Source organism: Apus apus, chromosome 20, assembly GCF_020740795.1.
Source record: "Apus apus isolate bApuApu2 chromosome 20, bApuApu2.pri.cur, whole genome shotgun sequence".
In the NCBI taxonomy this organism is placed as follows: Eukaryota; Metazoa; Chordata; class Aves; order Apodiformes; family Apodidae; genus Apus; species Apus apus.
Window position 1 is genome coordinate 1,119,966 of NC_067301.1, and position 16,073 is coordinate 1,136,038.

Consider the following 16,073-nt stretch of genomic DNA (forward strand, 5'->3'; position numbering starts at 1 on the left):
TCATGGGGATCTCTGGGGCATTCTGGCATTTTTAAACTGAGCAGGGGCTGTAATACCTCCTAATCATCCAGAATATTATTTCACTAGTAATCACCTTACAGGCGGCACGTAAATGCCAGCCTTGCAGTCTGCAGCTCGTTTTGTTAGCAGGAAAAGAGAGTGTGTGCCCAAAGGTATGCAAACAATTAAAAACATCTCCTCATTCAAGTGAACCAACACGTGTGGAGTCTTTTCACTCTCACGTACGACACTGCACGTGGTTTTTCAACTGAAATTAATTCTCTGTGAGCCGAGAGAGAAACAGGATTGTTAGAAATGTGTTCAAATTGCTCATGTGTGTTTGTGAACGTCTGCACGAGCACAAAGACAGTCCTCCCTGGGACACGTGGCTCTCACACTGTTTAGGAAGCTCTGAGGTGTGAAGTTTATCAGTCTTCAACCTGTGTGTCTCTGAACCATAAGAGATCACTCAGCCAAAAACCCTTCCCCATGTCCCTCACTCGGGGTCCTGCAGCTCTGCAGGTGGGGCAGGAACCCCCCGGCACAGCCAGGGAGGGGAGCAGGGGGCTGAGGGAGGCTGGCTGTGCTGCTGCATGGACACCCACACACACAACACATGGGATTTTGAGCCACTTCCAAACAGAGGGAGAAGAGAACTAATGACTTGACCAGCCGCCTAATGAGTGAGCGTTTCTGCCCTAACGAGCTGAGGTTGCACTGATGCTGAAATACGACTCGGACACTTATTCTAAATTACCAGGGGGGTGGTTTGGGCTTTCTCCCCCCGAAGCAGAGCCCTGCAGGGGCATGAGGGTTACTCAGGACAGCAGGTTGGACTGTGCTCCTCACACCTCTCAGTCTGGACACAGCAGATCACCAACCCAGGTGGAAGGGAACAGGCAGGTTTGTCCTGCCTCTGAACAACCTCCTGCCTCCTCACCTCCAAAACCCCATCACTGGCTTTGTTTGAGATGCATTGCATGGAGACAAGGTGACCCCTCGTAACTGCCTGTGCTTGAGCTAAAGGGACACTTCTATCTGCAGAGATGCTGTGGAACAGAGATGGTGTCACTTGGAACAAGGTGTATGAATAGCTGGGTGATACCTGTCGGACACTTCCCTCTCGGCTGCAGCAACTCGCTTATTTAAGAAAATGAAACAGCAGGTTATAAATGAGTGCTAAAAGCACAGATCAACATCATTGCTCTTGGCTTTACAGAGCTGCCTGTAGTGATTTGGGTGTGAATTCGCCTGGAGTGGAGGGGAGAAGATCCAACCTAAATCACAAAATCATCTTATTTAACATTGAACGAGGCACTCACACTGTACCCCTGTCTCACAGTCACCTGCCAGCAGGGCAGGCAGGAACTGCCAAGAAACATCTTCTCACCTGGACCTCTGGAGCTGCTGGGAACAGAGCCCTGTGCTGAGGCATGCTGCTTGCCTCTGGTTGTGACACATGTGGCTACAGCTGACCCAAAGGTACTGGAGATATGGAGACAGCAGACCTAACCACTGCTAGTCATCTTAACTTGGCCTGATTTATGGGCTCAAAACACCCAGAGGCCTCTTCATGGACCCATTTGTCATACACACACACACACAACACAACCAAGCCCAAACATCCCTATCACAGGAATTAAATGTCTAATGTCATTCCTGCAAAAAAACAAAACACCATCACTTTCTTCACCAACTTCTCTCTGCCAGCCTTACACCTTTTTTTTTTACTTTACATGCTTCGTTTCAGCAAAATCAAGGATGCAAACTTCTTAGAAGTACTTAGTTTCCATGGAAACCTAAGCTGACCGCAACATTATTGTTCTCAAGAGGGAACTGACTTTACTATATGTTCATTCACTGAATTAATGGACTCCTGGTTCTTTTATTAGCAGCTCTCTAACAATGGAAAGAGAGAAATGTTATAAAAAAGACTCTCAGACAACTGTCCACTCTTTTGTCCAGGGCTTATTGGAATGACGCAAGCTTATTCAAGAAAAGATTATAAAAATCAACTCCAAGCTGCCTCTGTGGCAGCTAAACATACCTTTATTTCATAAAGATACAACCTATAAAACAAGCAAATTAGAACTCTTTCTGAAACAGTAACTGTGAGGCAGCAATGGTGTTGAAACTGGACTTTAACTATAACTGGGTGTTGCCACAGGATCTCCCAGGGCTTTGTGAAGCACCATTAACCTCCAGGGCTGGTCACTGCAGAGCTGTCTGCAAGCTCTCCAGAGCCTGCTGCATTTTATAAAATCATGCTTTCCTCTCTTGAGCTAGATTTAAGCACACAAAAGCAGGGGATGTTTTAAAAATAATTCTGTCTGGTTAACAGTGTAAATTCTCAGCAAGTATGGAGCCTGTTTTGAAACCACTAAAACTGGGGGTTTAGTTCTTCAATATGCAGCATAGAAAGATGGAAGAAATATGACTGAAATTTGGGTTTTTACATCTTTACTAACAGCTTTAAAACATGTTTTATTACACAGAGATAAGAAACATATTCCTATTAAATGCAGAAATGCAAATGTGTTTCGTGCAAAGTGCTGCAAATCCAGGAACTTTAAACAGCTGAAGTTAAAATCTCCAAGCCAGCCTCTCCCTGCATGTATAATATTATGACAGACTGTGCTCAGGCCTGAGGGTTTTTGGCCCAGCTAGTAATTGCTCCACAAAAGACAGTTAACAGTTCCCTTGCTCTTCTCTAACTACCTTCCTGACTGCTTATTGAAGTCTGATTTCTTACTCCTCTGGGTCATCATTCATCAGTCCTACAGATCCCACTGGGAGAGACCAACCAGACCTTTCCATATCCCCTGTTGCCAGAGGCCATTTCTGACGGCCCATGATATAGAAAATGTCTTCACAGCAATCCAGTGGGACAAACTATGGTTATAATACCCAAATAATCATTTTGCAAATTATCATAATTATCAATCAATCATCTTGTGTGAACAATGTCTTTCTGAAGTATCAGATGGTTCCTGTGACCTATAGCATTTTGTATATAATAATAAACCTAGGGAGATTTATGGCCCTATCCTGCTTTGCATCTGCAGGAACAAAACATTAGCTGGTTTTTACTTTTGTTTTAGGAATAAGAGCTTTCCATCTACCTATGTTTCTTGTTTACTACTTGGTGCATTCTAAGAGGTCAAGATTTCTAATCTCACCTACTTTTCTAACAGTAACTTTATTTTTACAAAAAGCCTACGAGATTTGGAGCAGAGAATAAACTCCTGTGCTGCATAAATTACTTCAGTTTGTCGTGTCATCAGCATGATATTACCAGCTCCCAGCATTGTGCAAGGTAGGTATGAAGCCAGCCAAAGCAGGGGAAATAATTGGTTTTGTCTTCAGTTTCTGTTATTATGTTTTGTACAATCCCAGATTGAATCTAAGTCCTCTGAAGCCGATAGCATCTCCCGCTCCCTCTGTGGCACATTCCTGTTAATGGATAAATTCAAGCTCTCCAGAAAGTCAAAGAATAAATTTAAAGCCTTTTGCCCAATGCCTATCCTATTGGATTTTGATAAGACGGCTATTGAGCTTTAATAATGTCTTCTATCCTTTTTCAGCTGGCCCTTAACATGTCTCTTTATTTGTCCCTAAAGCCTCTTCAGTGATGCCTTTTTATTACAAGTCTCTCAGCTTGCTCTCAGGGGAGACAGGGTCGACAAGAGTGATAGATAGATAACTCTATAGATTATCTCCCACAGATGTTTTCTCTCCAGTAGCCCCTCAGGCTATTCCCTCTAAGTAAACAGAAACTAAATAGAGAGTCTACTGAAGAGAGAAGTCCCCGAGGTCTCTTGTCACCATAGTCAGAAAAACAGCCCATCCAGGGGAGGTGGGTGAGGAGCTGCAGGCACTGAGCCTCCTTCCCCAGCAGGCTCAAACCAGCAGCCAAAGTGACTTTTAGAGGAGACAGAAATACACCTCACACAGCTCCCTGGGAAAAAAAGGTGTCTTGTAATGGACACTGGCCCTGTTTCCTGCCAGAGGAAGTCTACATCTTTCATCTCCCCCTCAAACTTAAATCAAAATGACAATGAAGATAATGGTAACAAGCCCATTTTTCCAATGTATTGAATGTGGTGGAGAAGCTTAGAAAATTCAGAGCAAAAGAACATGGGAGCTGCTCTCTAAGCAAAATAAACAGCCTGCAGGACGATGGCTTGGAAAAAAAACCTACGTTTGGGAATAGGGGACAATAAAACCCCCAGGTATGACTTACATATTGGTGCACATTCTGAAAGTGTGCAATCAGCTCACTAAAAAAGTAAACCTTCCATTTCAGCATTACTTTCACAATCAATTATTGAAAATTAAACAAACAGGATGAGGAGCTGATGCATATTTGTGCAAGTTTAGCTAAGTACCAACAAGCAAAGGAGAGAAAAGGAAGACACCGCGGGAGGACACCACACTTCAGTCTATGCACAGCATCCTTCCAGACATGGAAAAACGACCCTGGCTACAGGTCCTTTAATACTAACGCGAGAAATCTTCATTCTTGTGAGACAACCACTAGCAAACCAGCCAGCTTTCTGGTGATAGTGGTCCCAGCAGAAATAACAGTAATACAAACTGAAACATACTGGACATATTGGGAAAATACTTCTTATTTTGCTGCAAGCCAAACAAGGGCCTGCTTTGTTCTACAACAGAACAGTGGCTGCTGTGCTGCCCCCTCACACTTCTCACTGCCTTTCAGTTTATGACAATTACCTAAAGAGCTGCCTTTTTCTTTTTCACTCCCCCCCTCCCTCCCCACCCCAGCAGCTTAACAGCAGAAATAACACTGGGGTCAATTTTTAAGCAGAGATTGCTTCCTGTGCCTTTTCCTTGCTATCACACTTCCCTGCTCTGTTTTTTTTTACCATTTTTACAGATTTTCTCTTTATTCTAGAGATATTTTTTTTTCTCCTTCTAGTGCTTGTAACAGCCCAACTCTGAACCACCAAATGAGCCACTGAAAATTCTGGTCCCTCTGCCTGGCTCTAACTTCCTTTGCTCCCAGTTAAATCAGCCCACCCACTACAGTTACATTTGTCTTCAGTCACCTTCTCACCACCAACTTATCTCTGAGAGAACAAGAATAAATTGAAGTCAAATCTCAACTATTGTGTCTTCAGGGACATGACAACTGAACGGCTCAGAAAGGCTGGAAAAGGAAATCTTCTCCCAAGAGGGTTTTGTACCACTGGAGCAAAATGCTAGAGTACTACTTACAAACAATTTTAAGATACTACAAAAATTGTATAGAATGATTTTCCATTCTTTATTTTTCATTTTCTCCTGACTGAAAAGCTGTCTAGCAGTAGTCTTTTCACAACCCATAAAGTTTAGACTTGAACTCTTTACCTTACTGCTTTGACCTTTTTTACCCTAGCTGTAAAACCCTACTGCCCATCCTTCAATAAATTTATCACCTCATAAACTCCCACTAGTGCTTCTCTACAATGCACTTAAAGACAGAAGTGGAAGGCCAGGCCTTCCCCCCTTGTCAAATATCATAATTGTCCAGTTTTATACCTGCTGTACAGGAAAATATTTAAGGACACAATATTTTCCAAAGGCCTGCAGTTCTGGCAACATTCTCCTTTGAAACAGAAGTAATGAAGTTTAAATACAGCCCCATGTACCCAACATACGAAGCTGCCAGTCTAATGCTTCATACCCTTGGCTCATACAAAGCCTGGTGATGCAGGTTCTGCGAGGTAGGGATGTAGAATTCATTTGTGATATTGGGATCAAAGACCAATAAAGAAATAGCTGAGCAGCCCTGAGCCATGAAGAATTGACTCCATCCCTGTGATAAGTGCGTGGTGATAATAAGAACCTGCCGCCTTGTCACCAAGTCTGCTCAGACAAAAGGATCCCACAGAGGCAGAGACAAGCCCCAAGTGAGTTATGGAGATGCACAAGGTAAAAAGTTCAGCAGTGTTGTGATAGGTCCTGGGCAAGGTCAGGGGATGGTCAGAGGATGGTTGGTACTGGCAGCCTGGCTGCCTCAAAGAAAAGCTTTTTCTCAATGGGAAGAACAGAACGGGCCACACCAGACACGGGTCTAAGTGTCTTTTCCCAAACTAACTTTGGAGCCTGACAAGTATTATATTTCTCTTTGTTTGGCAGAGCCAAACTAGTGTTTCCTTTTAGCTTTCAGAGGAAAGAAACACTGGTAAAAGTTGCCTAAATGAATGAGTAGAAATGGCAGTTGTTGCAAGTTCCAATTTAAAATATTTTCCACTTTCAAAAACTCCTGTTTTATGAACAGGGCTGTGAATGCCCATGGTAAGACAATTGCACAGGAAAAGAACTGCAGCTAGTTCATGATTTGAACCAGGACACACCAACTCTCGACACCCAGAGAGGCTGAAAGCAGACACAACTTGGAACACTTCCCTCCAGAGAAGCTGTTAACCAGGGAAAGAACATCATGGCAGAGTTACTGAGAGTAACCCCGACCCAGATCATGCTCTGGCTACCGGAACGTGCAGCGCTGAGGCTGCCTCACAGCTCCTAGCAAGAAATTTATACAGCTGGGCTGTATTTGGAACACATTTTTCTCTGGTCAGTATTATAGTTTAAGCATCACAATATGATGAAAAGCACCAGTAACACATCATGAGAGTTAAATTTTATCCTTTCATGTATCTATTTCTTTTCCAATGGACTGCACATAAGCCACATTTACAGAGCGAAGTGACCTCTGAAAATTTAGCACTTTTAACAGAGGAGCAACATTTTCTTTTACTGGAAAAGAGGTAAATGAGGTTTTTCAATTTGGACTGATAGCTGTTTATATTGTAGCTGGATCAAGGAACACTTCAAACTGCTATTTTCTTTTTCACAAATACTGGAATCACCAAAAGACAGGAAAATATGCCAATGGAACCACAATATGTAATCCAAAAAAGCAACAGCAAACACTGGAAAACTTTTGGGGCGCTTTTGTGATACACACCTTCCTCCAAGAGGAAGAGAGAAAAATGGCTACGTGTGTTTCAAAGCCAGACAGCAGAGCAACGTGTGTAAGATTGGTCCATGTCCTACCTTTTTGATATTGCCCTCTTGGGAGGTCACCTCAGGATCAGTCAGTATTTGCTGTGAAAAAAACAAAACAGGAAAAAAAAATTAAGTTGGAATTGCAACTGAGAATGTCATAAAATAATAAAGATGATGATTGATGATGATTTTTATTATTATTGTCATTATTATTTTAAAGCCATAAGTCTCAAATGCAACAGAAGGACGCAGACGTTTCGAAAGCTAGATGCTTATAGCTTCTACACATAATTTCTATCTTGTATTTGGCAGCCAAGACCAGGTGTTTCCTCCCCAAATGGCAGGGGGTGCAGAGCATGGGCACTGAGAGGAGACCTGAGGGCTCTTCTGAAGCGGGTGCCCACGGGCAGCTGCAGCACCACTGTCACCCTGCCAGGGGCCTGGTGGGAAGAGCTGGTGCCAGGACAGGGTCAGGCCTGTGACAGTCACCCTCCCTGCACTCCCAGTGAGGCTGGAGGCTCCTTTCCCCTCGCAGAACCCTCGCTCTCCCCTCCCCATGCCTGGAGCCCAGCCAGGACCTTCCCTCGCCCCAGCGGTGTGTCCCGAGGGCACTGGGAGCTCTTTAATTCCTCCTCCAGCCGAGGTGTGGGGACACAAGTCATTAAAACACTGCTGTGCTCTACCTCAGATTAGATGCAGGTCAGTGGGCATTCAGGGAGGTCAAGTACCTCAACTCAGTATCCATCGGGATAAAGAGCCCGCCGGGAGCAGCTGGGATCCTGGGGTCTCAGGAGCTCCCCTGACCCCGCTGGGGATCTCGGATGTCCCAAGTTAGACGTGTTCTCAGTGTCAAGGTGGGGTCATGGGACTCAGGGCTGCCAAGGCCAGGCAATGTATTTTGGCTACCAAAGAGCAGTGGGAAAAAGCTCCAAGGAGATGAAAACGCAGGAAACCCAAGATGAAATGAGAAGGGTTGTACCTTGCAAGGAACCTCACGAACAAACAGAAGGGCCGAGGAGGCTCCTCTGTGTCTCAGCAGCTGAGGATTTGGCACAAAGCTCTTGGACCCCTTTGACCATGCCCAGGTGAGATCGACCAATTTACCAATTTAAAAAAATGCTGGTAAATATCTCCAAGCTCAGCTGTAGTAACAACATGTCATGTTTTAAACAGTAAGAATCCAAACCCATTCGGTAACAACAGCCCTAACAGAGGCTGAACCTGCGGGTTACAAAGCAGCTGAAAGGAAAACAGGACCAAGAGGTGCCATAAAAACCCACATGTTCCTGCACTGGTGTGTGCACACAGCCAGGCTGAAATCTCACCCTGAAATACTGAAAGTCAAGTATCTGTCACATGCAGCCAGAAGCTCAGGGGGACCTGCTGACTGTCCCCAGAGCGGAGCCCTCGCAGCTCCCAAACCTTCCACCGGGAACCAGTGACACTCCAGAGCCTTCTGAGAATGAGGCCATGAAACTTCCAGAGCTGTAACATTAATATCCCTATGCTAAATGACTTAAAAGCCCTCATGGAACACTGCTGCTTCCAAACGAAGACACTTAACTCCCATTATTATATGCAAAAAAAATATCTTTAAATACAATTGGTTAAGTATGTGCATTCAGAGTGCATAATCCACCCGTTCAACATGACCATAAACGTAGAGGGGAAAGAAAATCAAAATGAAGTGCAAATTGGGCTGTGGTGCAGTCCTGTATAAACAGGCTTAAGAGTCAGGAATTCCTGAGTCTGAATCCAAATGCCAACACAAGCTTCCTTTTGTTGGTTTGGACAGATCCGAGCTCCAGGGGCAAGTTCTGTTTCTCAAACCATATTTGTTGTTTTTTCCCCTCCATTCAGAGCAGATCACAAATTTCAAAATTCTTAGGGAATTTCTGCAAAAAGCATTTCATACAAATTAAAAATGGTGCTTCTACAGCAAAGCATCAGTGGCTGCTGCTCTACCGGGTAATGCAGAGTATTTCAAAATGGCTGATTTTTGACAAGGCGAAGTATTGGTTCCGTTTCCTTCTCTTACAGAACTTCTGGGGAAACAACCCCCAGTTTCATGAAGAGTTTTAGTACTGTTAGAACCATCTTCACACTCAAACTATCAGAACATTTACATGTGGGAAAAGGTATTTTAGCAGCAGTGGGAGATTGGAGACTCTCTTTAGACAGTATTTTCCACTTTTCCTCTACAACAGGTTTTAAAAAGATTATTACGTCCAAAATGGAAGAGTATGGGACTAACTTCTGCCACAGACTTTCTGCACTACCTTGGACATGGCACATAACCTGAATGTCCTCAATTTCCTATTTGTCCATTTCTTCTTTGCATGACATTGAACTCCTGTTGGTGCTTGGTGAGGTGTGGGGTGTGTGTCGGGGCAGAGGACACAGCCCAGAACCTCCCCAGGCTGTGGGGGAAATCTCAGAATTCCTCTGCATTCCCAGTTTGGAATGAAAGCTGTCTGACAACCCTGTTCTAGAGGGGTGGGAATAGAAGCTGGATCAGGCACGAGGGCATTCTGTGAGCTCTGAGGGACAAGGACTGTCCTGCCAGCTGAGGCTCTGCAGCCCGAGCCCAGCGTGGTGCCTGCAGAGCTGCCACGGGAACAGCACCTCCGAATTCAATGGGAAAGGGAGAAAGAGGGAAAGTAAGTACCAGATGCAATGTTTATTAAAAAGAATAACAAAAGATACTTTGAAAATCTACTCATTGGGTAATTTTAGCTCAGGCTGGACTTCATCTTATGCCGAATGCCATAAGACTAAATATCTAAATATAGTGCTTGACGTGCACAGTGGGCTGCACTTTTGCAGTTAACACAGATGTTCTTAAATGTACTCAAAATTTACACCATATGCTTTTTCTATCAACTGATATGTTGATTTTAGCCAAAAGAAAGACAACATGTCAGCAGCAGCCACGTCAGGACGACGTGTGTTTGAGGGAGCTGGTTGGAGGTGGATCTCCTCCTCCTGCTGATGAGCTTTGCTGCCTTCCCTCTCCCCAGCCCCAGCAAACTGGTGGCAACAGGACCCTGACTCAGTTACATCAGTTAGGGATGTGCTGTAATTTTTGCAAAGCCTCCCGAATGTATACTAAACATGTCAAGTAACACCATGTGATTCTTTTTGAAAAACAGTTTACAAGCTGGCATTCTCCAGCTGCAGTTAACCCTAATTTGATTACATTACCAAGACAGATCACAATGAGCTTATGTAAATAGTAACGTTATCCATTCATTCCCTGAGCTCAGATAAACTGTCATTAAAAAAAACACAACCAAAAAAACACAACACCAAAGCCACAAAGTCCCAAAACTTCAATAGGCATGACTTGATGCATTCAGCAAACCCTACAGTGAAGAAGACAACAGACTAGAACCTGCCCCTCCTGTGTCACTGAATCTTGGATTTTAAGAAGTATTTCCACATTTCCAAATTGGAAACAGAACACCCAGTGACTCCACAGAAGTGGGTATGCAGGTATTAGCACTTTTTTCAATCACTTGTTCCTCATTATCATCTGATGCTTTAGTGAGACTTCAATACATCATCACTGCTGATGTCAGCAGGACTTCAAGCCTTCAGTGGCTGAATCAGTGCCCAGGTACCTGCCCCTGGAGCCAGCACTTCCCAAGCTCTCCAGCTCCATGCCCACCTTGTAGAGTCCCTGTTATTCAGCTACAAATCTTGTCCTTTGTGATTCCCATTAATTATTCCTTTAAAAGTTTTACCCTGCAGAGTCCTGGGTGTGCTGGCCCTGCCCCAGCCAGGTGTTCCAGTGAGATTCCCAGAAACAGACACGGTCACACAGGGAAGCACTTTTCTGGATGGAGTCAGGAGCACAGAGCACCTTGTGGGACACAGCCCTCCCTCCAGCACACAGCATGGAAACTCCCCCAGGTGTGGGTGCACATTCACCCCCCCATATGTGCTGCAGCCCCCTGATCTCCCAGGAGGACCAGCAGTGCTCAGGACACCCCTGTAGCTGTTCCCACAGAGGCTGGAGCTGGGATAAAGGGGTTTGAAGGAAAAACTGAACCTTCTCCTCAGCTTGCTCCCTGAGCTCTAACATGGACACAAGGTGCTGCACAACTTTGGGCCAGTCTCTTATCTGCTCTAGCAAATACCACACCAACATTCTCACTCCCTGGTGCCCAAGAACAATTTTACAAAAAGAAAAAAAAAACACGTGAAGCATTTTTCATTGTTACTATTAGCCCGAGACATGAAAGCCATTACTCAGTATATTGACAAATGCTGCAGCAGTGAAGAGCTGGTCACCACTGCCATTAGCAGCCCTGCAGACTGCCAAGAGAAAGGGCTCAAGCAGGAAAGGGCTGGTTTATTTATTAATAATCTGCCAATTTTGAAGTGAAACCAAAAAGCTGATTCGTGCAAAATGTGACACTGTCACAACAGCTGCTGCTTTTCTAGTTCTTCCGTGAGGTCTGGCATCATATAGAAAAGTCTTGTGTAGCATGTAGGTTATCAACAAGTCCCTGCTGCTTTGTAGCCACCCCTTCCATCACATAGTCCAGGTGCACTGTCCTGGAAACCAGGGAACTCCAAGGCAGCACACGGGACTGAGGCAAGATCTGCTGAACTGCCATCAATAATTACATAAATATAAAATATAAAAAACGTAAATAGTAAATTTCAACAGCTCTTGAACTCTTAATGGAAGAAAAATATCTACTTGAAAAGCCTTTAAATTGAGATCCAAAAACTGGGTTGCCTGAAGTTGCATGGTAAATCTGTGGCAAAATTCTCAGCCTTTTGCCCTCACTAACAGACTATGGAGCCTCCCAACTGAATAAACAGGAATAATTACTGATCTGATCTACTGTCACCAAAGCTATCAAGTCCTGAAATGCATGTGGAACTATCAGTTCTCTTCCCTGCATGGCCAAATGGTGCTCCATGAGCTACAACAGCTTGTGCAAAAAAAGCAGTTGGAGCTGTTATTTGAGTATTGGCAGAGTCTGAGCTGCCTGAATATTAATTTCAATCCAGATGCTTTCTGTGTCAACATTTTCACCTGTGGTTTTCATAGCTGCTTTTACCTTCCAGCACAAAGAGACACTCTTCGTCTGAGCTTCCTGAAGTTCCTTAAACACCCTCATGATTAATGCCCATTTTTGATACTTGATGCCTTTGTCTTTATAAACACCACATCACTCAGCTAGGAGAGCCTTGCCCAGGAATGCCTTTAAGACACCATCATCCCAAGACCTCCCAAGGTGGAGCTGTGGAAAAGGTCAGAAATTATATGTGCTGATGTAGCCTACTCGTGCATCAAACGTGCTGATGAAAAAGCACTGCAGTGCTCTTTGTGCATTCGAGAGGAACCCTCTCGGTAACAGACCTGGCAGGAAGGCGGGTTCAGGAGGACACAAGAGCCACACGAGCACAGGACTGAAGAAAACACACACAAAATACACACAGACCTCCGCTGGGATTGCCAGGTTTGCTTTGTGTTCTCTTCCTGTCCTTTGGTTTCCCACTGGGAAGCTGTCCCACTGCTGCACAAAGTGCTGAAGAAGAAGCCCACTGAAAGCCTCCCAGCTCCCCTGCAGCCGGGAGCAGGGATGAGCAAGGCACACGCTGGGAAGCTGGGAACAGGGTGGCACAGGCCCTGGGCAGGGCTGGGAGCAGGGGCTCAGCTCTGCAGGCAGCAGCAGGACAGATCTGCAGCTCCCAGCCCCACAATAGCTCAGCCACGGGGGGATGTCCTTCACAGCACAGCCAGAGGGAGAAGGAACCCACAGAAAACCGTTTCAGCACTTGGGAGTTTTCTCTATTTGCCGGATTTTTAAAACACGGGGATTCTCTAGCACTTTCTGGCCAGCAATTTAGTAAAATTTTACATTTTCTGTAATAAGTAAATTCGTGAAGCACTGTTAACTTGAGGAAATTTTCAATATCCTGCCTTGGGAATTTGAAGCGAATGTGCCTGGAATTAAGAGGAAAGGGAGGAAAGCTCTTGTCTGAGGGGAAGAATTTCCTTTCCTGGCTGGTGACTGAAGGAGGATGAACAGCACTGCTCTGACTGGCAAGAAACAAGCCAAAGGCTGAAAAGAGTATAAAGAATAAACCAACCATTCACTGCTAAGGGCAACCCCAGCACAATTGGGAACACTGTAGAGCAGCCAAACTGTGGTTTGTGGACCAGCAACAGCCTGCAAAGCTGTGCTATGCACTCACAGACCATTCTATAACCATTTATTTTTCAGTTGAAAGTCTGAACAAAAAGGTGGTACAGTGCTGCACGAAAAATGGTCAAAATGAGGAGGGATCTGTGGCCTAAAATGTTGGATAATCCTCCGCAGGGAAGACCTCTGCACTTGCTGATGCCTTACTCCTGCATGGCTTTACAGAGGAATTTTTCCTGTTTGCCAACTTTCAGGAGAACAAAATCCATTTCATAGAGGTGAATAATCACAGGTTATTCCACAGGCTGTTCAAAAGAAAGGAACATCCTAAGTCACCTTGCAGTGAGAAACAGCACCTTCTTACCACACAAAACAAACCCCTCTGCACCCAGAAGGGAGCAGGAAAAAGCCAGGGGTAATTAATGGTAAGAAGAACGAATGTCAAACATTAAGAATATGCTTAAGAACAAAGACTGCAAGAGAGAAAATAAACATGCAATTTACATACATGGTATCACAACTTGGGAATCACTTTTTAAAGACATAACTCCTCCATGGCATTGGGATCAAGTTCAACTGCAAATACCAGGAAGTTAAACAGAATCTAATGGAGAGCATTTGTAATAGCTTCAATAAGCTGAGGACTTGAGACTTTCAGCCAAGACAAATAAGAGAGGGTACTGATTAGTAAATGTCACCGTTTCTCCTGCCAAGCACTCAGGGGCTGGTGATAGGAGAGTATTAACTATAATCTCACAGTCTTTAGGGGCTCTTTGATTTTATATTGCATTCTTATCAGGTTCTTAAAGTCCAGTGTTAATGAGCATGAGAAACGCACTCGATAGTTTGGCAGTTTTGCTGCAAGAGAATGTATTTCATTCGTTACATGTGTCCCCTGGATCCAAGTTAGGGATGCAGTCCTTTTCACACAGCACATCTCCCTCCATTTTCTTCTCCATTTCGGCAACCCAACATCAACTCCAGCAACCAGTTATTTACTACCACTATTCAAAGGAAAAAGGTTTAACCAACTACAAGCATGAGATCTGTAAGGACCCTGGAGCAGCAAGTGCAGACTCACTGCACCCCCCTTTTGCAACATGTGGTGATTCCTGAAAGAAATCCCAACCCATTGGGTAAGCCTGGCTTTTCTCTAGTATACACCCACTTCTTGAAACACCTTCCAGGAAAGAAATATGTACCAGTACACACAAGAAAAAAAATTAATCTGTTCATTATTTTCTTTTTAAATATCATTACAAATACTATCTTGAAGTCCTTTTTTTTTCCTTAAGGGAAATTCCATTATAAAACTGAATTCTGAAGAGACAGGGACACCGCTCTCTATGTCTAGCACTGAGCAGCCTGTACAGTCTAAGGACTAAACCAGAAGTTGTAAGTATTGAATTGTATCCGTACTGACTCAGCGTGATCATTTTCAAACCTGGGAACATGCCTGGCAGGTTTTTATGCCAAATAAAACACGAGCTTCTGCACTGCCATCCAGTTACATCTTCACAGAACCACAGAGGAAACAGTAGAATGGAAGCTTGGGGTCATCAAGTCTAAACTCTGGCTGCTGCAGAATGACATAACACAATCACCTAATGTATCTAGAGCTATTCATTATCTGAGCAAAAAATCATCCTGAAGAGTGAAGTGCAATGTTCCAGTTAACAGATAAAGCTCTGCTGTTTGCAGGGATGTAAATGGATTGGACGGGCAGTTTAGTCATATATGATCTGTCTACTTTTTTATTCTTGACCCTTTTTAGCTATAAAAATGACCTTGATATTGACAGAATAATATAAATGAACTTCCTGTGTACTTCATATATTGATAACCTGTTTGTTAAGATGATCAGTAATAATCATAAGTAAATAAAGACAGATCATACATCATCTTGTAATGGCACTGCTGACATGCACTGGATCTGACAGATGGGGACCTCTGGGCCTCGCTGAGGAGCTCATACTTCATATTCCATTGCAGCCTTTCTCTCCAGGACACATAGTGACACAGAAATCCATAGCAGGCAAGGCACTCAAAGCCTGGTATCTAATCATACCTGGGATGACTGGGCTATCTCAGAAAATACCCTCAAAGGGAAGAAGGATATTGAAATGGAGTCAACAAATGCACCATCTACTCCCCAGAATAATTCATTATTCAAACAGCTGATGCTCTGGTTTGTCTCATTCTTGGAATCACTGGGGTGGCATTCATTTCCAGTTCTTTTGGCAAGACTTCCAGAAACTCCCTGCCCATCTCCCTTCAGCAGAGGTTAAACACCTTCAAATCTAGATGGCAATATCAACGCTATTTCTTTTTTTCTTTTCCTTTTAAAATCCCTCTCACCTCAGCTGAAGTCTCACCACAGCTGTGGAGACTACTTGGCACCACTCAGCCCCCACAGCACTTCAACCTGTTGCACAGTTGCCAAAGAGAAGGACCAGGAATAGTTATATCAAGATAAAATATCTTCTTCAGGTCTTTAGATACAGAGCAGGGCCAGCTGGCCTGGGCTTGTCCCATCACCCGTGCTGGGTGGTGCAGACTCCATCCCTACTGAAATGTAGGAATTGCACATTTAAGAAGTTGAGAAGGAACAGAGAAAACTGACCTTGTTTCATTCTCTTCCTCACATCCTAAAAAGACACAGGTAAGAACTATGAGTTGTTTTGCCACATTGAAAGAGTATAAATCTACACATTTCCTCATAGGCACGTTTGCCTTGGTTCAAAAGCCAAGTCTTGTCTCTGCCCGAGCAACACACGATTTGCTGAGCTCACTGGAAGTGTTCTAGCTCCCCACATGCATGTCAAATCACAAGCACAAACACAAATGCCAACTTGCAATTCACTGCATACAGAATTTGCCAAAAAATCC

The 16,073-nt window shown here is 44.1% G+C and overlaps 1 protein-coding gene across 1 annotated transcript in view; it reads right to left on the minus strand.

Moving 5' to 3' along the window:
* Positions 1–16,073, minus strand: part of PRDM16 (PR/SET domain 16) — a 275,249-nt gene that overhangs the window by 122,538 nt on the left and 136,638 nt on the right. Inside the window, exon 3 of the mRNA XM_051637640.1 lies at positions 7,066–7,116. Within this exon, the coding sequence (XP_051493600.1) occupies positions 7,066–7,116 (51 nt within the window). The remainder of the gene's footprint in view (positions 1–7,065; positions 7,117–16,073) is intronic.